The 24,236-nt window shown below is 41.8% G+C and overlaps 1 protein-coding gene across 1 annotated transcript in view; it reads right to left on the bottom strand.

Moving 5' to 3' along the window:
* TMLHE (trimethyllysine hydroxylase, epsilon) overlaps positions 1-12,879 on the bottom strand; it is a 53,004-nt gene extending 40,125 nt beyond the window's left edge. The window contains exons 1-2 of the mRNA XM_005900052.3: positions 12,726-12,879; positions 1,222-1,403 (exon numbers count right to left, since the gene is read on the bottom strand). Coding sequence (XP_005900114.1) covers positions 1,222-1,402 — 181 coding nt within the window. The 5' untranslated portion in view covers position 1,403; positions 12,726-12,879. The remainder of the gene's footprint in view (positions 1-1,221; positions 1,404-12,725) is intronic.
* Between the last annotated feature and the right edge of the window lie 11,357 nt (positions 12,880-24,236).

The raw sequence follows: 24,236 nt of genomic DNA, 5'->3' as shown, positions 1-24,236 counted from the left end.
TTAACGAAGACTTATTAGCTTGCTGGAGCCAGGGGAGGAAAGGGAATTCTCTGATCTTGGAATTAAGTCTAAGTCTTTGGAGTGCATCGTGGGTCTGTGTCTTGGGAGTATGGTCCTCACAGTTGCTTTTGGCCCTTTCCAGGGTATTGTAAGTTGAACTGTATTCCCCCAAAAGATATGTTGAAGTTCTCACCTCTAATACCTGTGAATGAGACCTCATTTGGAAATAGTACCTTTGAAGATAATCAAGACAGGATGAGGTCATACTGGATTTGGGTGGGCCCTCAATCCACTGAAGGTGCCCTTATAAGGAGAGAGAAATTGGAACACACAGAAGAGACCCAGTAAAGAAGGTTATGTAATGATGGAGGCAAACAGTGGAGTGATGTTGCCACAAGCCAAATAATACCAATGAGAGGGAAGAAAGAATTCTCTCCTAGAGCCTTCAGAGAGGACATGGCCCTGCCAACAACTTCATTTCAGATTTTCTACCTTTAGAACTGTGAAAGAATTTCTGCTGTTCTCTGTTGACTAGTTCATGGTAAATTTATCATAGCAGTGCCAGGAAACTAAAACACAGGAGTAAAGCTTTTGGCCCCTCTGCCACCTAATACCTTCCCTGGCTGTAGAATTTCCAGTCTATGTCTTTGAAATTCTCTTCCCTGTAGAGTACACTCAAGCTCAGTCACTCAATCGTGTCCACCTCTCTGCAACACCTGCCAGGCTCCTCTGTCCGTGGGATTTCTCAGGCAAGAATCCTAGAGTGGTTTGCCATTTCCTCCTTCAAGGCATCTTCTCGACCCAGGGATTGAACCCATGTCTCCTGCATTGTCAGGCGGATTCTTTACCACTGAGCTCCCTCCCCTGTATACTGAGGCTTTGATTTTTTCTTTCCTTTTTCCTTAGATGACCCGGGGAGACAAAGTGGGGTGGACCATGGCAGACCTCCCTTCCCCTAGCTGGGATGAGATTTTACTATTACCCCATATTATTTCTGTCTTTCTCACAACCTGTAAAAGAATCCTGGAAATACATGGCTAGAAGTTGTCACAACTCCACAGAAAGTATTTTCAGTCCACATGAAAAGTATGTGTCATTGCACGATGATGTAAATATACTTTACACTTACTGAAGTTTATACTTAAAATGGTTAAGATGATATATTTTATGTTACTTTTTTATCACAATTAAAAATAAAGTATCTGTCTCTACACGTCTTACCAAAATGATCTTCATGTTGCTGCCAAACACAATTCAGAGACTTGGAGGCTGTATGGTGCCAATAGATGGCTAGTGGAAATAAGCTTTTGAAGTTGGACTGTTGAAGGGCCCAACGTGTGACCCGTCCCCTCAGCAGGTCCTGGAGCCTGCTTTGTAGGTGGGACAACCTGTGACACCACATCCTAGAAAATTCAACAACGAGAGTGTTAGTAACAATATAAAACAAGGTTTATAAGGCTATAGGAATAACACTACATATGTAACTATGTAAAATAATTGATTTTCTTATCTCAACCACAGAGCATTAAAGGAGAAATTCTGAAAAGCTAACCATAAGTGGTCGATAACCATTACTTCTATTTTCTTACCAGCCACTCGTATTATGCACTGTAATCTTGCTTCTATCTCACTATCTAACTGAAGTGGTTCTTTAGAAAATCACTAATTCTAATCTTCCAACCACATGTAAGGGTTGCCTTTTTAGATCTTGTCCTTCTGGGACTCATCACTGTGACACTATTGATCACCCTCATCTTGACGCCTTGAAACTTTCTTTTCCACTGATTATGTGTAATTGTGGGAGTTTCTTAAACTTTCAGTGACTCTGTTTCCTGTTCTGTAAAATGAGTATAACAATAACACTTATCTCATGGGTTTAGTGTACTTAGAACTGTGTTGTCACATAGTAAGACCTATATATGTTAGCTGTTATCATTCTAACCATCCTCATCATTATTGTTATTAGGGATAAGCTATATCTACTGGCAAAAGTACCTTTCTCGGAGTTGATGACAACCTGAATGTGATGCTTTCATAAATATTAATAAAATGACACCATTTGCATATGATCTTAAAAGGAATTCATTCATCTTGTGGGAAAAAAAGGTCATGCCACTGCAGAGAAGCAATATGGAGCTTGATGTGAACCTTCTCAATAACTCCTTGCAAAAATGCTTGCTTTGAGTGGATGTGTACATGTTACTATGTGGTAAAAGTTGATAAAGGAACTGAATTTCATGTGGATGGGGGATGAAACCAATCACATATACCAAGTCCATAGCTAGAGATATAAAATAATTTGCTGATGACTGAGGGAGGTTTCTGAAATAGGTTAGGGTTTTCACCCCTGGAGGAGGGCATGGCAACCCACACCAGTATTCTTGCCTGGAAAATCCCATGGACAGAGGAGCCTGGCAGACTGCAGTCCATGGGGGTCACAAAGAGCTGGACATGACTGAGCAACTAAGCACATGGTCTTCTGGGAAAAGCCCAATTTAGTCATCATATTAGGTAATGCCTCCAATTACCTGATCCTAGGCCACCTCTCAGCCTGACTTCCTATTATTTACTTCCTTGTACTTATTTTGTTCATAGTTTCCCAGACTCACTATACTTTCTAAATTTTGAGAAACTCTTGTTCATGCTATTTGTTCCTCTAAAGTGGAAGCCCTTCCTACTCTCTTCTATTCATCTTTTAAGAATCAGTGGAGATATATCATCTCATCTAAGAATTCTCCCCTAGATTCTCAGAATGAACTAGCAGCTTTCTTTAGTTCTCTCATAACAGTCTGTTTATGCCTCTGTCTTCCTTCTCAATACATTTTGTTGAAATTGTATGCCTTTCTATTATGACATTGTTAATTGGCTATACTCCAATATAAACAAAAAGAAGTCAGACACAAAAGGCCATATGCTATATGATCCCATTTATATGAAATGTCCAGAAAAGGCAAATTCAAAGAGATAAAAGGTAGATTAGTGCTTGTCTCCAGCTGGAGCAGTGGGGAGGGAGGAATTGGGGAATGACAGCTAATATGTGGGCAGTTTCTTTTTGCAGGGATGTAAATGCTCTAAAATTAAATTCTGATGATTGCAAAAATTAAAAAAAAATAAATTATATGTTTTTATGCTTTACTACCAGTAAGACCTGGATACATCTCAACAGGAAACCTATGGGTCATTCATGTTTGTACCCTAACATCTAGCATGGTTCCTAGTACTTAGGAGAATTTCATAAACATTTGTGGACATTGGATTGAATTAATTTTCTTCGAGTTTCATAGCATCTTTAAATCTGGTAAGGTGTCTGCTCTAAATCTTCACTTAAGTAATGAAAGTGTTGATGAGATCAAACCAAAGGTAGGGTTTGCAATAGGCCATCTCAAATTCTTCCATTGCTTATGGTCTGCGATCAGCACTCTTTGAGTATGGTTATTAATATATAATTGTATTAATTATATAACCCACCAATATGGATTCATAATTCTTGTTCCCAAGGGTATCATAAAAGACTTGTTAAAATCTTGCTGAAATTGCATTCATTCAATGTACATGTTATAGCTGTCATATTTCCATAAACACCTCTAATAAAATTAGATCTGTGTGGAATGTCTTTGTTGATAACTTTGCAATTTTCTAGGTATTCGTTTACTTGAAAACCTGTTCTAGAAGCTAACCAAGGACATATTTAGCTCATTGATTAGTAGATTGAAAACTTCCTCCTTCTTTGTTAGAAGTGGTAGTATACTTATATAAATTAAGTGTTAAAGCACCTTTCTTTATTCTTATTAATTCTTTTGATCATTGGGAATTGTTAAACAATATCAAGTTATAACTTATCCAACCCAGGACACATGTACTTTTTCCTTCTGAGAACATAGTTAACATTGTCCTGTCTTTGCAAATACATGTTTATACAAGCTCGAGATAATTTTGGGCCTTAATCCTTTCAAATACTAATCCTTTAGGAACGTGCCATCTGCTATATTCATCCTTCTTTTCATTGTTTTATATATTATTCTTTAAAAAGAAAAATAGCACCTATGAGGTCATTGTAAAACTTCCCCTGCAACCCATGGCTTCCCTCAGTTCTCCTTTAATAGGATAATTTGCTGTTTCATGGTCGAAATGATGTTTTTGAGAGCTTCCCAATCTTTAGAGTCTAACGCCATCGTAATGTAAATTAAGGTCCATCAAGTATCAATCATCCTAAGGGAAACTTTTGGAGAACAGCAATCACTAGAAATTCTAGTCAGAGTAAGCAATTACATAATAGGTCAATCTGAACCTTTGCATGGTTATTGCTAAGGAAGAAGCATTCCCTCCTAAAAGGCTTAAAGCCAAGAGTCCATTTAGCCTCTGTCAATTTTTCCTTTCAAATGTCTCTCAGATTTGTTCTTCTCTTTCCATTCCTATAGATGCCGTCATCAGCTCATACCTGGACTACTGCCATAGACTAGATGGTTTCCTTGCCTCCATTCTATCCATATTCCAATCCACCTTCCATACTACTGCCAGATTAATTTTCTTAAAACACTTTAAGCATATCACTCTCCTGCCTGAGACCTAGCTCAAATGTCACCTTTGTAAAATCTTCCTAACCCTCCTAGGAAGAGTTAGGAGCTGCCTACCCAGTGTTCTCACAGCACTTTGTGCATATCCTTATGAGCTTACAACACATCCAATAATTACCCATTTAATTACTTCTCTCTTCCATTCGCTGAGAGCTCCTTGAGGGCAGACAAAACTATTGACGCATCTCCTGGCCCCATCTATCTTGCCCCGTGCCTCAGTGCCTTCACATATGCGGTTTCCTCTGCCTACTGTATTTCTCCCTCTCATTATTCCTGCTCAATTCATTTAACACATATTTATTGGGGGTCAACTTTGTGCCAGAAACTATTTTAGGCACTTGGGATTTATCAGGGAACAAAACAAACAAAAATGACTGCTTTCATGGAGCTTATCTTCTAGTGGAAGGACAAAGATAAATATAATCAATAAATATTAGAAGGCAGTCAGAGCGATGCAGCAGGATAAAGGGGTGTGCTGAAGGAAGTAGGACTTTTAAACATGGTGATCAGGGTAGACTTTATTGAGAAAAACGACGTTTGAACAAAAAGGGAATTGTGCATGATGATATCGTTCTGGTTTAAAGAAGGCCAAAGCAAAAGCTCTAAGCTGAGATTGCATCTGTCATACGTATCTTTGTCTGGGTTTAACTAGTGCAAGAACATATTGGACTGCATGAGTTAAGAGGATGCTCCTTTACATGAGGGTCTCAAAATTAAATGCCCACAGGGTCTAGGCAAGAAACATAAATAGGTGAAGCATAAGAGACAATAGGAGACTGTGGTGAGATGGGTGAATCGAAGAATGCTTGATCTGTCCAAAAATCCTAGCCACTACGTAGCTCTAGCTAATTATTGCCAGAGAGTCTTAATGTTGCCATATTTGAGAGGAGCCAGAAATGTATATTCTATGAGAAATATCCCAATCTGTAATGTTGACAACTGCATTAGTCCAGGTCCTTTGAAAAGGAGGTGCCATGACAGACACAGATTGTGCAAGTGGTTTATCTGGGGAAACATTTGACAGAAAATAGAGACAGAGTCTGAGAAGTCCAGGAGAGTTGTGTCATGATGTAGGTCTAATCTCTGTGGAAAAGGGTAAATGCAAATCTAAACCACAATGAGATACCACCACCTATCTGTCATAAAGGCTATTATCAAAAACCCAACAAGTAACAAGTATTGGCAAGGATGTAGAGAAAAGGGAGCCCTCCAACACTGTTGATGGGAATGTAAATTGGTACAGTCACTATGGAAAACAGTATGGGGGTTGCTTAAAAAATTAAAACCAGAGATACCATATGATCCAGCAATAACACTCCTGGGCATGTACCTTAAAAACCCAAAATAGTAACTTGAAAATATATATGTACCTGTGTGTTTCAATGCGGCGTTATTTTTTTTTTAATGATTCTGATCGTTAGTTGTGACCCTCAACAAACATTTCCATGTGAATTTAGTTCATAAGCTAGAGCTATGCTTCCTAAAATCCTCCCTTCCATCTTCTCTGGTTCTCACACATCCTGCCACTGCCGTAGGGATGCTCAGACTCCATGCTAAGTTGCTTCAGTCCTGTCTGACTCTGTGCAACCCTATGGACTGTAGCCCACCAGGCTCTTCTGTCCATTCTCCAGGCAAGAATACTGGAGCAGGTTGCCATGCCCTCCTCCAGGGGCATCTTCCTGGCTGAGAGATCGAACCCACGTCTCTCACATCACCTGCAATGGAGGCAGATTCTTTACTGCTAGCATCACCTTGCTGACCATGGGGATGAGCCAATACATCCATGATTCTTGGGGATGTGAGGCAGCTAGGGATCACCAGCAGCCCACCAGGGAGGCCTGGCATGGGATATAGTAACACCTTAAATCTGTAGGGACTAGACGATGCACTGGCCAGCCCCAAAGTTCTCCAGGGAGCAGCCTTGGGAGATTCTGAACACCAACAACCCAATGCAGGTATCTGTCCCAGGGCCAGGTGGGCTCGGTGACAAAGGGAGTGGCTCTGAGCCACTTTTATTAAACCAACAGGTGGCACAGCTAAGTGCAAAACTTCACATTCCAAACTGTGGGGGACAGGAAGGGGAGTTGTTGGGTCCTTCCCTGCCCTCCTCCCACTCTCAAGCATGTTACAACACAGCTCTAAAGTCTGGAGGGCCTACCTGCTGGGTGACAGCTTAGGAGTCAGGTGGGGGAGGACCCCAGCACCCTCTCATTAGCACTCTGTCTCTGCAAAAGGTCTGGGGAAGGAGTGAAAGCTCCCCAAGCATGCCCCTAGCCTCAACTGCTTCTCTGTAACAACGGGCCCTCCTCCATCAGGAGAAACACATGTCCCTTCCCGAGCAGCAGAGTATGATCACAGCCAGTTGTTCCTGAGTCCAGGCTCAGGAGAGGAAGCCTCAGCAAGTGTCAGTTCAACCACGTGCTCAACAGGTTGGCCGCCCACCTTGGCAGCTGGGCCCCACACTTCTGCAAAGGGAGGACCCCTGGGCCTTGGGGGAACAGGACCTCCAGACACTGATGCTGCTTATAGCTCCCTGGGTAGCCCTGGGCGCCACCCCCAGCCTTCCCTTCCCACCTTTTCAGCATCTGCTGAGTCTGTAACCAAGCCCATACCTTCCCCATCATCCTTGAGGATCACACACCTGCCAGCCACGACCCCTAAGTGAGCAAAGACCTGTCTCCTAAAATATATCACCACGTCCCCTCTAGAAAACACAAATCCTGAGATCTCACCTGGTGGTCAGTGCTTAAGACTCTGCACTCTCACTGCAGGAGGCAGGGGTCTGATCCATGGTCAGGGAGAACTAAGGTAGATTTCCCAGGTGGTGAGATGGTAAAGAATCCGCCTGCCAATGTAGGAGACTCAGGATAGGGTTCGATCCCTGGGTGGGGAGATCCCCGGGAGAGGGAAATGGCCACCCATTCCAGGATTCTTGCCCGGACAATCCCATGGACAGAGGAGCTTGGCGGGCTGCAGTCCATGGGGTTGCAAAGAGATGGACACGACTTACCAATTGAGCGTACAGGCACAGGCAACTGAGATCCCACCAGCTGCACAGTCCAAAAAGAAACCCACCATCAAACCCCAAAGACAATAGACCTGTGACTACAGGTTGGAGGGATCAGACAGGTGGGTGTATGGTCAGGGCAAAGGGAACTGGAATGACTTTTCCCTGGGAGCCCAGGGCCAAATGCAGAACCCCCTGTTTGCTCAGCTGGGCCAGAAAGTTCTAGAGAATCCAAGAGGAAGGTCAAGAGAACCAAAGTCTCCCAAAGCAAGCAGGCCTTGGGGGAAAGTTCCATGGTTTCCCAACACACTGAGGCCTTCACAGGTGTTGGGCATCCAGTGGGGGGCAGTCAGAGATGGTCACTCTACTGTATTCAAAGGGTTCCCCACTCCTACCCTACTGCCAGCGCCCACACCAGAAGTCCTCCTGGATTGCTCACAGCCGGCTCACCCACTCGGATGGGTAGGGGACACCATTCTCTCCTGCCTGCCCTGGGGCTGCAAGGAGGCAACAGGGCTCAGAGCTCGGGCCTCTGGCACATTTGCATGAGAATACAGCCCGGCTTGGAGAACTGGACTGGGGTGGCACAGGCTTTCCTCTGGGGCTGGTTGTCCTTGCACATGTGTGTCCAAGGATCTGGAGCAGCACTGTCCCATGGAACCTCCTGCCATGGAGGCAAGGTGGCCTCTCCACGCTGCCCAGTAAGGCGGCTGGCACGTCCACAGTGGTGGTTCCTAAGATGCGGCTGGTATGATGGGGGAACCGACTGTCTCCCTTGGGTTCAAGTCTGAATCACGATTGCCAGTGGCTGCCGCAGCAGATAGCATAGAATGGCGCTCTTGGGTCCAGGGGACTCGCCATGACCCCTGAGCAGGACTGATGTCTCTGTCCACCACCAGCCCAGAACGCTGCCCTATCCACTCACGGAGATGACCACCGCCCACCAGGGCCCACACATCACAAGGTGAATGGGTATCCAAGGGCCTGGCATGTCTCCCCAGGGGCCCAGTCAGGTAAGACACGGGAGTCTTACTCTGCACCTGCATGGTGCAGACTTTCCCAGGGGCCAGTTGCCTCAAGAGTGGACACTGAAGGTCCTCTCTCCAAATGCCCCAAAATTCAGCATTACTTACAATATCCAAAAGATGGAAACAACCTAAGTGTTCATTGATGGAGGAATGGACAAAGAAGATGTGATATGTATATATGATGGCATATTAGTCAGCCATAAAGAAGGATGAAATCTTGCCATCTTCAATAACACTGATGGGCCTAGAGAGTAGTGTGCTGAGTGAGATAAGTCAAAGAGAGAAAGAGAAATACCATATGATTTCAGGTATGTGTCAGATGTAAAAAACAATACAAATGAATAAATAAAACAGAAACAGGCTCATAGAAACAAAGCACAAACTGGCCGTTGCCAGAGAAGAGGGAAGTAATGGGGGATGAGAGAAACAGATAAGGGATCCTAAGAGGTACAAACTTCTGGATACAAAATAAATTAGCTGTGTGGGCATAATGTATACATAGGGAATATAGCCAATAACATTATAATATCTTTGTATGGTGATAGGTGGTAACTAGACTTATCATGGTGATAATTTCATAATGTATAGAAATATCCAATCACTATATTGCACACCTGGAAGTAATATGGTATTGTAGGTCATACTTCAGCTTAAAAAATAGGTGGCTTTAGACCGCCTACCTCACACCACACACACAAAAGAAGTCAAAATGGATTAGAAATAAATGTAAGATTAAACTATAAAACTTTCAGAAGAACATATAGGAGAAAATCTTCATGACCTTGGATTAAGCAAAGAGTTCTTAGATACAACATGAAAAAGCACAATTTGCAAAAGAAAAATGATAACTTGAGCTTAACCAGAATTAAAAACCTTTGCTTTTCAAAAGGCATCATTAAAAATGAAAAAAACTAAAAATATTTAAACAATGAAAAGACAAGTCACAGATAGGAAAAAAAAAAAAATTCAAATGATATACCTGATAAAGCACTTGTATCCTAAATATACTTAAAAAATCTTACATCTCAATAATAGGAAGGGAAATAACCTAATTGAAAAAATGGGCAAAATATTAGATAGATATTTCTTCAAAGAACATTTACAAATGGACAAGACAGATGAAAGGATGTTCAATATCTTTACATTAGGGAAATGTACATCAAATCTAAAATGAGATATTACTTTACATCCACAAGGGCAGCTATACATTTTCTAAGAGGAAAAATGACAAAATATTGGTGAGGATGTAGAGAAATTAGAACTTTTATATGGTGCTGGTGGTGCATGTGAATGTAAACAATGTAAAATGATGTGGGTTAGTGGTTGTTAAGGGGGTTGGGATGGTAATGGGGACTAAGTGCACATGGGCAAGAGAGATGCTATTGAGGTGATAGAAATAGCTAACGTTGGATGCAGTGATGGTTGCACCACTTGATAAATTTACTAAAAATCCTTGAAAGTACATGTAAAAGGAGTCAAATTTATGGTGTGTAAATTATATCTCAATACAAAATTTTAAAAACACTTTGGGAAGGAGAGAAAAACAGAAAGTTTGTGTGTTTGATTATTCATTAGGGGTCATACACGCCTCATTGAGCTGCTGTATGTTGTTGATGTTGCTGTTGTGGTTATGGTAGGAGTGAAGATTTTCCCATGAGGACTGAGGGTCAAGCAAGGACTTGAATCCTTTAATACAGTTTTGTAATTAACAGAAAAAGAAAGAGTGTTGCTGGGTTGAAATTCTGAGTAACAGGGGAGGAAAGAGAAGTGAGTGGGTTTACAAAAAATTATTCAGGACGCAGAAGTGGCAAGATTTTGCACTGATCAGATATTAGGAATGAGGAAGAGGATGCCTCGGACTTAGCATGCTTCAAGTTGAATTTCTGTTGTCCTCTCAAACTTACTGTCCTCCTGTGCTGCTCATCTCAGAGTGGATCAGCATCCTGGCACAGAGGAAGTATTCACTGATTGTCTTCGGAGTGACAGTGTGAATGAACAGAGGAAAAATATGGCCAAAGCCTCCACGGGGTCCTGCCAAACAGCCAGTCCTATGTTCACCCACGAGGTCGGCTCAGCAGATGTCTAGCAGAAGTTCCCTCTCACCATGTTGATCACTTGGGAAATCATCAGGTCCCCCATCCTAAAGGACATTCGCATTCATAACCAGTGACCACTCCTTGTTTAAACCCTGCGGGCGTGGCAGAGACCAGATTTTGCCCAAAGCCTGTAAATTGTCCTGCAAAATTATTTACATGTGGGCAACAGCAGGTGCATGTACAGCCCATATGAGCATGGGGGACATGTGGTGTTGTAGACAGAGGGTCGCAATGGTGCCCAGCTTGTGGATCCGTGTTCACTTTGGCTCCAAGCAGAAAGAGACTCTTCCCATCAGAAGGGTGTATTCACCCAGGGCCTGAGTCCACCCCACCCCACCTCATTCTGACAGGCAGAAAACACAGCTGCCAGAAACACTGCAGAGAATGAGTGATCAGTTAGGATATTTTACTGCTGTTTCCAAAGTTGACAAGCAGAGATACAGAGCTGCTTGTGGTTCCTCATACAGATACTAAAATCAGAAAGTGATCCCTCCCAGTCCACCATTCTTCTAAGAAACCGGGGGACATGCAAAAGACACCCCCAGACTTAACCCACCCTTTGAACATTCCCTTCATCATACTGGTTATGAGATAAAGTATAACATCTTTAAGTATCATGACAGATAAACACATTTACCTCTTGTGGTTGTGAAGATTACAGTGTTTTGCATAATATATGGTTGCCATTATCATTGTCACTAGTTCCTTAATGAGAAGGAATTAGAGGGATAGCATCATGTCCCTCGATAGTGTTTCTAATTCTTTGCCCTTATGCTGCTGCTGTCGCTTCAGTCATGTCCGACTCTGTGCGACCCCATAGATGACAGCCCACCAAGCTCCGCCGTCTCTGGGATTCTCCAGGCAAGAACACTGGAGTGGGTTGCCATTTCCTTCTCCAATGCATGAAAGTGAAGTCGCTCAGTCGTGTCCAACTCTTCGTGACCCCATGGACTGCAGCCTACCAGGCTCCTCCGTCCATGGGATTTTCCAGGCAAGAGTAGTGGAGTGAGTTGCCATTGCCTTCTCCTTTGCCCTTATAGTTAATGCAAAATCAAGTGTAATTTTTAATAGAGTGTTTCCTGAAAATACCAAGCTAAGAGGCAACCCTAAAAGACAACTCTACGGGAATGGCATATGAAAGCATTCCTCCATATGAGAGCTCAGGTCTGTCTTGCAGCGTTTGAGTACACAGCTAAGTCACCCAAATCTTTCCGATTAGACTTTTTGTCAGACCGTGTACAATGCTCATTCAACCCATAAGGTTTTGGAAAATGATTTATCATCTGGTTAAACTCTTTAATGGTAAAGCATTCAGAAGGGCATTCTTTAGAGTTAACATTCAACCAAGGCATTGAATTAATGTTGTTTCCAGTTTTCCCAGCAGGCGGTAAAGGAAGCCTCCTTGGGCTTTGCAGAATTGTTTGCATAACAGAGAGAGATCTGGCCTAACTTCCCCAAGGCCCTGCCCTGCCTCTTGCTAGGTTTCCTGCTCCGGAGGGGCTGAGAAAGGGTACTATCTGGGCAGAAAACATTAGCAAGAAAGAGTCGGTGCTGCAAGGTCCTGCAGACAACCGAATTCCAGCGTGCACTGCACTGCCCAGCCAGGCGAAGCATGGAGATGGGAGGGATTCGCTGAAAGCTGGTCACAGTGAAGGACAGACCCAGGGCGGGGAAGTCTGCTCGAGTTTGAGACTATGTCCTCTGGGCAGCAGTCCCAAAGCGAGGCTGCTGCAGCTCTGCAAGCTGTTCCCAAGCACTGGGTCCAGCAGACCACGCGCTGATCTCCGGGCTCTGGGTCGCGCAAGTGCCTCCCACCGTGTAACGGAAGCCCTGCAGCAAGGCACAAGTGGCCTTCTCCAGTGCCAGGGTGAAGGTAAGTACCACCGCCCTGGGGCCCAAGTAGCCAGGGTGGGGGCGGCCACTCTCTCACTTCCCCGGGCCTGCAAGCCAGCGCCTTGGCCACACCACTCATCGAACCCACCCAGAACACCCCTTCCCCGCTCCATGGGGCGGGACCCACCTGTGCCAGAGGTCGCGACTCCCGATTCAGCCAAGTGGACGAATCGCAAGCGAGGAGAGCCTCGGAAGGCAGCCCTGCGCCCGCCCTTTTGCTTTTGGCCCCGAAACCGGCAGCCCCACGTTCCCCCCTCCCGCGGCGCGAGGCCCCATTACCCGCCCGGAGGCCCCGCCCCTCTCCTTCCGGCCGGAGGGCGGTGCCTCGCGCCGGGCATGCAACTGGTGGCCGCGCGCGCTGGATCTTTGGGGTCAGCAGGATGGAGACGGGTCGCTGAGGTCGATTCCTAGCAGATTGGGACCCATCAGTTGCAGACAGCAAAATAGATGGACCCATAAAATGATGCGTGTAAGACCCAGGTCGCCTTGCTTGCCTTTTCAGGACTCCGCCTCGGATGCTCCTATTTCCGGTAGTTTTATTGAGGTTCACTGAATTTACCTTCTTCCAATAGACTCCGCCGCTCTCTTGAGCTTACGTGAACACAGCACTCACTGCTGGCCTCCCACCAACTCTCTTGTTCAGGCGCTCGGTCGTGTTCGATCCTTTGCGACCCCGTGGACTGTGGCACGCCAGGCTTCCCCTCAATTTAGTTGAGCACTTTGAATCCAAGGTCCAGGTACAGTGTTAAGTACAGTGAGCGCTAGAATGGAACGAATCATTAGGAACACACATCTTAGGCACGCAAACACGGAAGAATAGTATACATATAACAAAGAAGGACAAATTAAGCTCACTGAAATACTATGTGTGATGGAAATTCAGGGCAAAGGGAAAAACTGAGAGCAACAAATAACAAATGTCATGTATAGACATTGAAAATGAGAGACTGAGCAGTCTCGTAGTTATTGAACATGCAAATTGTTATTCAAAATGGTAATAGAAAAGGAAAAGGTTTGTAGAAGTCAGGACCAACAAAGGAAAAAAACCCCTTCATACTTTTACCCTGGAATTCTTTCTGCCAAATGCTTTATCCCTAATTGTCTATTTTCAAAATTGCTACTCATTATTTTTGGCTCAATTGAGATACTACCTCCTCTATGAATCCTTCCTTTTCTTTCCTAGGTAAGTGTATATTCTGGTTTTTCATGAGTCCAGTGTGACCAATGGTCACAGGCCTCAAGTATAACCACTTATCATTCTGGATTATAGTTTCTCTGTTTGCATGCCTGTGTCCCTCCGTGAGCAGGTAGCTTCTTGAAAGCTGGAAATTCATATTTTTCAAATTTATTTTCAGAGTCCCTAGCCAGAACCTAACAAATCTTGTGTGTAGTGAATATTTGGTGAGCATTATCTAGAACCAGTGAGTAGAAAGAAAAAAGGCTATAGCTAGGATGTGAATTAATGTACATAAGAATACTGAATAATGTGAGATGATAGACTCAGACTCGTGTTTACTCATGCAGCAAACATTAATGAGTGTCGACCAAACTCCAGGTGCAGTATTAACCACTGAGTGTAAGATAGTAAACAAAAACTGGAGAGAGTTCATGCCCTATGGAGTTTAAAGAGCAAATAGGAATTAGCCAGGCAAACAGGAAAAGGAACATTCCAGATGGAAGGAACAGTATGACCAAAGGTCCTGTAATAGGAAAGAGCATGACGATAGCAACTAGAGTGACAAGATCGATAAGGGGAAGTTGAAATCAACAGGTAGAAAGTACCCAGAAAGAGGCCAGAGGTTGATAGATAAAGCCTGTTTAACAGCTGGGGAAAAAGAAGCCATTTGCCTTAATAATAGTAACCGACATTTATTAAATTTACCACCATAGGCCAAAGGCTGAACTAAGTATTTATAACATTTAAGATAGATAATATTATTATCCTTGCTTTAAGGATAAGGATATCTTTGCTTTAAGGATAAGGACACTGGGGCTCAGAGAAATTAAGCAGTTTTACAAGGATCACACAGTAGTTAAGTGTCAGGGCTGACACTGAAACCTAGTTAATCAGGCTCCATGGAAACAGTGAGAGACTTTATTTTCTTGGGCTGCAAAATCACTGCAGATGGTGACTGCAGCCATGAAATTAAAAGATGCTAGCTCCTTGGAATAAAAGCTATGACCAATCTAGACAGCATATTAAAAAGCAGAGACATTACTTTGCCAACAAAGGTCCCTCTAGTCAAAGCTATGGTTTTTCCAGTAGTCATGCATGGATGTGAGAGTTGGACCGTAAAGAAAGCTGAGTGCGGAAGATTTGATGCTTTTGAACTGTGATGTTGGAGAAGACTCTTGAGAGTCCCTTGGACAGCAAGGAAATCCAACCAGTCCATCCTAAAGGAAATAGGTCCTGAATAGTCGTTGGAAGGACTTATGCTGAAGCTGAAGCTCCAATACTTTGGCCACCTGATGTGAAGAGCTGAGTCATTGGAAAAGACCCTGATGCTGGGCAAGATTGAAGGTGGGAGGAGAAGGGGACAACAGAGGACGAGATAGTTGGATGGCATCACCAACTCGATGGACATGAGTTTGAGCAAGCTCCGGGAGATAGTGAAGGACAGGGAAGCGTGGTATGCTGTAGTCCATGGGGTCACAAAGAGTCAGACAAGACTGAGCACAGAGTTAGTTAGTTATGATTCTGTTAGAATTACTTAATTGTTGTTTTCCCTTATTATGATATGTATGTGTTTATGTGAAGCAGCTAACATAGTGTCTAGGACAGAGTGGGAACTTAAAGAACATTTGTTGAATGAGTGAGTTAATGTCTGATTAGTAAGCAATGGTTGTAAATTGCTACAAAATAAGAAATGGAAAAACCAACGGTAATATCTGGGTTATTTTATGTTTTAACCACCCTGGCCTGCCTTCCCTTATGTTGCTAGAACTCACCAGGCTTGTTCCTTCTCTGACTCAAAAAATATAATCTGCTCATCTATTTGTCTCCACTTGTACTGCTAATATTTGAGGCCAAGTGTTGGCAATTTTTTTCAAAGGGTCAGATAGTAAATATTTTAGGCTTTGTGGGGCACACGCAGTCTCTGTCTGCCACCATTCAAATCCACATTCATTGACCAAAAGCAGTCACAGGTAATATTTAGATGATGAGCGTGGATATATTCCCATTAACATTTATTTATGAACATAGACAGGAGGCAGAATTAGGCCTGTAGGCCTTAATTTTACAGTTTAGCTTTCCATGTGGTGCAGTGGTAAAGAATCCACCCGCAATGCAGGAGACACAGGGGATGTAGGTTCAATCCCTGGGTCAGGAAGATCCCCTGGAGGAGGAAATGGCAACTCATTCTAGTATTCTTGTCTGGGATATCCCATGGACAGGGGAGCCTGGCAGGCTACAGTCCATGGGTTTCCACAAAGTCAGACATGGCTTAGTGATTGAGCATGCATGCATGCTCTAGCCTAAAATGAGCTGTTGTATAGGAATGATGTATGGGAGCCATCATCTTTGGTCAACATCTACATCTTGGTTTTATCAGCATTTTAGTGAAGGCTTCATGCTTTCTAATGCTGTTCATAACCTTGAGAATTGTTGAAAAGTGAATCAAAGTGTGTATTGCAATTTTGAATTTTTGTTCATCAAAATGATCTCTAAAAGAATCAACCATTTTGATTCTTTGAAATAAATTTCTAATTGATTTCAAAGCTTTCAAATTTCTAATCTTTGAAAGGTTAGAAAAGAAATTTCTTATCTTTGAAAGGTTACAAAAGAAAGAAAATGAAGATTCATAATAAAAGTAACTTTTATTATGTAACTTAAAGTGACTTTAGCCAGAAAATAAATATTCTGTACACAGTGCAATGTTGAATTTGGTTGAGGCTTTGGTCTATAACATTAATTCTAGTCTATATACAGAAACACATGAATCCTAAAGGTTTTCAGAAGAAATCGTTTAGGCCATACAAAACTTCCCTCATCTACTGATGGATAAAAATTGGGTAAAAGCTGAAAATTATATTAATTTTGTGTATGAGAATATGAACAGGATATGGACATTTCTGACTCTAATCAGGAATACGGTTCAGCACAAACTTAGTAGCCTGTACAGTAAGTTTTGCACTGTAAAGGCATTTTAGTAGTTTAAAGGCACACATGGGATTCTCCAATGAGAATGCTGCAGTGGGTTGTCATGCCCTCCTCCAGGGGATCTTCCTGACCCAGGGATTGAACTCTGGTCTCCTGCATCTACTGCACTGCAGACAGATTCTTTATTGCTGAGCCTCCTATATATACATGTTTTTAAACTTTGATGTCCTCCTCTTAATCTGTCTTATGTTGATTTAATTCTTTGTGCAGCCAGAAGAACCCAGAAGGGTAGAAGAAAATCTGTTCCTCCCTCACAACATAGTGATATTGTGCAGGGCCCTGTGGGATTCTGGGGCACAAAGCCTGTGTCCTCCTTTTCTTTGATGATAGGAAGCAGCCTTCACTCACCCTCCTTGACCCAATGCGAGTTCCAATGGGCAGATTCAAGCAGTTCTTAATTAGGGAAGGGAGGGGATGCCAGACCAGGGAGAAACGGTCAAGAGCAGCCTTGGGATAGGGTCCTGGTTCCCCTCAAATGGATACATACAACAATATCTTAGATTTGCTTTACAGATATTGAAACTCTCTCAATGTGGGAGCAGTTAGCAATTAACAATTGTATGCTGCCCACAAGCATGTAGACCCCAGGCCAGTTGGACCTGAAGGTTGATGATGCTGACTCCCACTTATTTCACCATCAACCCGTCAGAAGAATGTCCACTAGCTGATCACAACCTCCTCTTTGAATAATTACTGTAAAACTTCTCACTGTCTCTCCAAAGTGAGGACACATGGTTTTGGGGGCAGCAGCCCACTATGTCTCCCTTTGCGTGGCAAAGGGATAAAGTTATTCTTTTCTTAAAAAAAAAAAAAAAAAGGCACAAAAACCTACCTGCAACTAAAGTGAAAGAGAAAAATTTATGAAAAGATAATGGGCTGTCTCACAAAAAGGTAGGAGTGGAACATTCAGAACTTGGAAAGGACAAGGTACAGTTAGGCCTCAAGAATGATCAAAACCAAGGGTTCAAATGTTATTAAGATTCTCTATCATTCTTTAATCTATTCTTCCTCATACATTTATTGGTACACTCTCTTTCTCTCTCTGCCCCTCTTTTTTTCTCTTCCTTTCTCTACCCCTCTGCCCCTTCTGCCAAAGTTCCTTTTGTTTCTCAAGTCCATGCAACAGGAAATATGATTACTGACACCTCCCTAAATTTTCACCCTACAGCTTCAATCACTGGTTGGATCATCAGAGTGATGATCCTTGTAGAATGAGCTTGGGAGTGTTCCTCCCTCTACAAATATTCAGAAGAGTTTCACAAGTCTTCTCTAAATGTATGATAGAATTCACCTGTGGAGCCATGTGGTCCTGAACTTTTGTTTGTTGGAAGATTTTTATTCACTGTTTTTCAATTTCATTACTTGTGGTTGGTCTGTTCATACTTTATATTTCTTCCTGGTTCAGTCTTGGGAGATTGTACCTTTCTAAGAACTTGTCCATTTCTTCCAGGTTGTCCATTTCACTGGCATATAGTTGCTTGAAACAGTCTCTTGTAATCCTTTGTATTTCTGCAGTATCAGTTGTGACTTCTCCTTTTTAATTTCTAATTAGACTGATTTGAACCATCTCCCTTTTTTTCCTGGATGAGTCTGAAAATTTGTTGTAAATCCTACAAAGTTTGCCTAGGTACTCAACTAGCACAATTGGCTATATAGTGCTGTACTATAATAGGTTTACAATGCTTTTCACACAAATAATATATTATTTCATTCTTTTTTATGGCTAAGTAGTATTCCATTGTCTATATGAAATACATGCACATCTTCTTTATCCATTCATCTGTTGCTGGTAGAATATCCCTGTTCTAAAGTAATACACATTGAAGTATTTAAGGGGAAAAGAGGTATGAGGTCAGTGACTTACTCTTAGATGGTTTAGAAAGTAATAATAATACCAAAGATTAAATATATACATACAAATATATCTTTGTAAATATAAATATATACAGAAACATGTATAAACATTTGCATAGAGAGAGAGAAGAGAGAGGGGATGAAGTAATAAAGCAAGTATTTGCAAAATGTTAACAATTAGTAAATCTGAGTGAAAGATGTACCCAAGACCCTCATAACTGTTTAGCTTCCTAAATGAAACTTACCTTTAAATGTAAATTATTTCAAAGTAAAAAGTTAAAATTAAATATAATCAAGAAAAAAGTATGTGAAAATATTAGTATAAAATAATGATTCTTCAAGTGTGGTACTGGACTTCTAGGTCCTTATCTATTAGAAAGTTGTTAGAAATGCAAAGTCTCCCATCCTACCCCAGACCTATTGAATAAGAACTCTGGTGTTGGAACTCAGCAACCTGTGTTGTAACAGCTCTCCAGGAATTCTGATATATGGTAAAGTTTGAAAACCACCAGAATAAAAATATCATTAGAATAAAAATGAAACCTTTCTAAATAGCAAAATATATATCAAAAAGTAAAGTGAAATATTTTATGTGCATAATACACACTCACATACACACATATATTCATATGCCAAAACTGAGACCCTCCTCCCAAAGTTACTATTTATAATAGGAACAAAAATTACAAGGTCTATTAAAATAAATCCTATAAAAGATGTAATGTTTTTAGGAAAAGAATTTTAAAACTTTAGAAACATTTAAAAGACCTAGGTGAATATAAGTTATAATATGTTCATAAGGGAAGATTCATTGTCATAAACTTAGTTACTTTTTTCAAATTATTCTACACATTAAATGAAAATACAATCAAGATATCAATAGAATTTTATTCTTATAGAACTTGACATGCTGATACTAAAATTCATATTATAATTCATGTAGAAGAGAAAATAGATAAAAGGAGTCATGAAACTTCTGAAGAATAAGTATAAAGAACTTATATTAGTAGATAGCAAAATTTACTACAAATCCATAATAATGAAACAGTATAGTATTAAGGCACACATGAGTAGACAAATAACTGATGGAGAAAATAATGAACTTATAAGCAGAATTATGTATAAATCTAATCTTATTATATGACACATAGAGAACAATAAGTCAGTGGGTGAAATGATTGACTCTTCAATAAACAGAGTTAGGATAATTGGCTCTTAGGGAAGCAGATAAATGTAGATCAATACCTCACACCACTCACAGACATTTAAGAATTTATTTTCTGAGTTAAATCCTAAGAAAAAGCATATATATGTATATACACACACACAAACACACACACATGTATATAGTAAAAGTGAATGGGCTAGATCTATTTTTAACGATATAGATACATCATAAAAACATACAATTAAGTGAAAAAAGTAACTTTTAAAAGGTGTGTCCAATATGAAACCATTTATATATACATGAAGTTGTATATATACATTATATATTACAGTAAGTCTCCTACATATGAATGAGTTCTGTTCCGAGAGCATGTTCATAAGTCCAATTTGTAAGTCCAACAAAGTTAACCTGCTGCTAAGTCACTTCAGTCATGTCCGACTCTGTGTGACCCCGTAGATGGCAGCCACCAGGCTCCCCCATCCCTGGGATTCTCCAGGCAAGAACACTGGAATGGGTTGCCATTTCCTTCTCCAATGCAGGAAAGTGAAAAGTGAAAGTGAAATCGCTCAGTCATGTCCGACTCTTAGCGACCCCATGGACTGCAGCCTACCAGGCTCCTCCATCCATGGGGTTTTCCAGGCAAGAGTACTGGAGTGGGGTGCCATTGCCTAGGTACCCAATTAACGCAATCAGCTATATAGTACTGCACTGTAATAGGTTTTTAATACTTTTCACACTAATAATACATAAAATGTAAACAAGCAAAAAAAAAAGGGAACATTTTTAATCTATAGCACAGCACCTTGAAAAGTGCAGTAGTGCAGTACAACAGCTGGCATCCAGTGAACAGGCAAGGATTACTGACTAGAGGAGGGAGACGAAGTGGGAGATAGTAGAGCTGAAAAGTCAAGAGCAGTAGGAGACAGAGGGTGAGCTGCAATGTCACTCATGCCTGCATTGATGGGACAGTGTCTGGCTCCTTGCTGGACTCAATTCTATCCACCCTCTTGAAGAAACAATCCATTGAAACATGTAAAATATCATGTAAGAAACGAGTTGCCAGTCCAGGTTCATTACACGATACTGGATGCTTGGGGCTAGTGCACTGGGACGACCCAGAGGGATGGTATGGGGAGGGAGGAGGGAAGAGGGAGGAGGGTTCAGGATGGGGAACACATGTATACCTGTGGCGGATTCATTTTGATATTTGGCAAAACTAATACAATTATGTAAGGTTTAAAAATAAAATTTAAAAAAAAAATTAAAAAAAAATCCAGTGATGTCTAGGTAGTTACTCTATTTCTCACCATAGATGACACAGTAGCAGTGGATTGCATTCTGAATACCTGCTGCAACATTCATGTACCATTCTAGGTTCAGGTCCTGGGCTTCAAAAACTAACCAATGCCTCCTCAGATAAAGAAAATCCCCTTGCCATTTGCTGTCTTGTAAACCTCACTGGTTCTTCACTTATGTTCTTCACTTACTTCTTCCTCTGGTCTTTCTCTGGTCTCTCTGTGGCCTCCAATTCTAATAAGTTGAAAGGAAGTGTAAATTCAGTTCAGTTCAGTTCAGTTGCTCGGTCGTGTCTGACTCTTTGTGACCCCAGGACTGTAGCACACTAGGCTTCTCTGTCGATCACCAACTCCCAGAGCTTGCTCAAACTCATGTCCATCGAATTGGTGATGCCATCCAACCATCCTCAAGAGGCTTCTCCAACACAACAGTCCAAAAGCATCAATTCTTTGGCCCTCAGCTTTCTTTATGGTCCAACTCTCACATCCATATATGACTACTGGAAAAACCATAGCTTTGACTAGACGGACATTTGTTGGCAAAGTAATGTCTCTGCTTTTTAATACACTGTCTAGGTTGGTCATAACTTTTCTTCCAAGGAGCAAGTGTCTTTTAATTTCATTGCTGCAGTGACCATATGCAGTGATTTTTGGAGCCCAAAATAATAAAGTCTGTCACTGTTTCCATTGTTTCCCCATCTATTTGCCATGAAATGATGGGACTGGAAGCTATGATCTTAGTTTTTTGAATGTTGAGTTTTAAGCTTTTTCACTCTCCCCTTTCACTTTCATCAAGAGGCTCTTTAGTTCTTCTATTTCTGCCATAAGGGTGGTGACATCTGTATATCTGAGGTTATTGATATGTCTCTTGGAAATCTTGATTCCAGCTTGTGCTTCATCCAATCCAGCATTTCGCATGATGTACTCTGAATATAAGTTAAATAAGCAGGGAGACAATATACAGCCTCAATGTCAAGGCTGTAAGGAAGTGTAAGGTTAGTGGCAAGAAAATGAGGGAACTCCTATCTATCTGGAGGCTTTTGTTGCCCCAGTAAAAGAGGTAAATTTGTCTGCTGGGAGGATGGTGGTATGTGATATGTATGCATTATTTCTGTTCATCAAGAGATACTATTAATAGAAGGGAAAGGAAATCCACAGAGTACAAGATAATTGTAATATGTACAAACCATATGGCAATATGGCAAACCACCCCAGTATACTTGCCATGAAAACCTCATGAACTGTATAAAAAGACAGAAAGATATGACATCAAAAGATGACTGCCCCAGTTCAGAAGGTGTCCAGTTTGCTACTGGGGAAGAGTGGAGGACAGCTACTAATAGCCCCAGAAAGAATGAAGTAGCTGGGCCAAATAGAAAACGATGCTCAGTTGTGGATGTGTCTGGTGGTGAAAGTAAAATTCAATGCTTCAAAGAACAGAATTGCATAGGAACCTAGAATGTTAGGTCCATGAATCAAGGTAAATGGGACTTGGTCAAGCAGAAGATGGCAAGAGTTAACATTGACATCTTAGGAATCAGTGAACTAAAATGGATGGCAGTGGGCAAATTTAATTCAGATGACCACTATATCTACTACTGTGGGCAAGAATCTCATGGAAGAAATGGAGTAGCCCTCATAGTCAACAAAAGAGTCTGAAATGCAGTACTTGGATGCAACCTTAAAAATGACAGAATGATCTCGGTTTGTTTCCAAGGCAAGCCATTCAACATCACAGTAATTTAAGCCTATGCCCCTACTACTGATGCTGAAGAAGCTGAAATTGATCAGTTCTATTAAGACCTAGAAGATCACCTAGAACCAACACCAAAAAAGAGGTTCTATTTATCACTGGGGACCAGGATGCAAAAATAAGAAGTCAAGAGATACCTGGAGTAACAGGCAAGTTTGGCCTTGGAGAAAAAAAATGAAGCAGGAGCCTATTATACAGAGTGAAGTAAGCCAGAAGGAAAAACATAAATACAGTATACTAACGCATATATATGGAATTTAGAAAGATGGTAACAATAACCTGGTGTACGAGACAGCAAAAGAGACACTGATGTATAGAACAGTCTTATGGACTCTGTGGGAGAGGGAGAGGGTGGGAAGATTTGGGAGAATGACATTGAAACATGTAAAATATCATGTAAGAAACGAGTTGCCAGTCCAGGTTCGATGCACGATACTGGATGCTTGGGGCTAGTGCACTGGGACGACCCAGAGGGATGGTATGCGGAGGGAGGAATGAGGAGGGTTCAGGGTGGGGAACACATGTATACCTGTGGCGGATTCATTTTGATATTTCGCAAAACTAATACAATTATGTAAAGTTTAAAAAAAAAAAAAAAAGAATCTTATCAAAAAAAAAAAATGAAGCAGGACAAAGGCTCACTGAATTCTGCCAACAGAATGCAGAGTTCAGTTCAGTTCAGTCACTCAGTCGTGTCTGACTCTTTGCGACCCCATGAATTGCAGCACAACTAGGACTCCCTGTCCATCACCAACTCCCGGAGTTCACTCAAACTTATGTCTATCGAGTCAGTGATGCCATCTAGCCATCTCATCCTCTGTCATCCCCTTTTCCTCCTGCCCCCAATCCCTCCCAGCATAAGAATCTTTTCCAATGAGTCAACTCTTCACATGAGGTGGCCAAAGTATTGGATTTTCAGCTTTAGGATCATTCCTTCCAAAGAACACCCAGGGCTGATCTCCTTTAGAATGGACTGGTCGGATCTCCTTGCAGTCCAAGGGACTCTCAAGAGTCTTCTCAAACACCACACTTCAAAAGCATCAATCCTTCCGCACTCAGCTTTCTTCACAGTCCAACTCTCACATCCATACATGACCACTGGAAAAACCATAGCCTTGACTAGACAGACCTTTGTTGGCAAAGTAATGTCCCTGCTTTTCAATACGCTATCCAGGTTGGTCATAACTTTCCTTCCAAGGAGTAAGCGTCTTTTAATTTCATGGCTGCAATCACCATCTGCAGTGATTTTGGAGTCCCCCAAAATAAAGTGTGACACTGTTTCCACTGTTTCCCCATCTATTTGCCATGAAGTGATGAGACCAGATGCCATGATCTTAGTTTTCTGAATGTTGAGCTTTAAGCCAGCTTTTTCACTCTCTTCTTTCACCTTCCTCAAGAGGCTTTTT

This window comes from Bos mutus, chromosome X (genome assembly GCF_027580195.1).
Source record: "Bos mutus isolate GX-2022 chromosome X, NWIPB_WYAK_1.1, whole genome shotgun sequence".
In the NCBI taxonomy this organism is placed as follows: domain Eukaryota; kingdom Metazoa; phylum Chordata; class Mammalia; order Artiodactyla; family Bovidae; genus Bos; species Bos mutus.
Note: the sequence above shows the minus strand (reverse complement) of the source record. Positions and strands in the feature narration are given on the sequence as shown.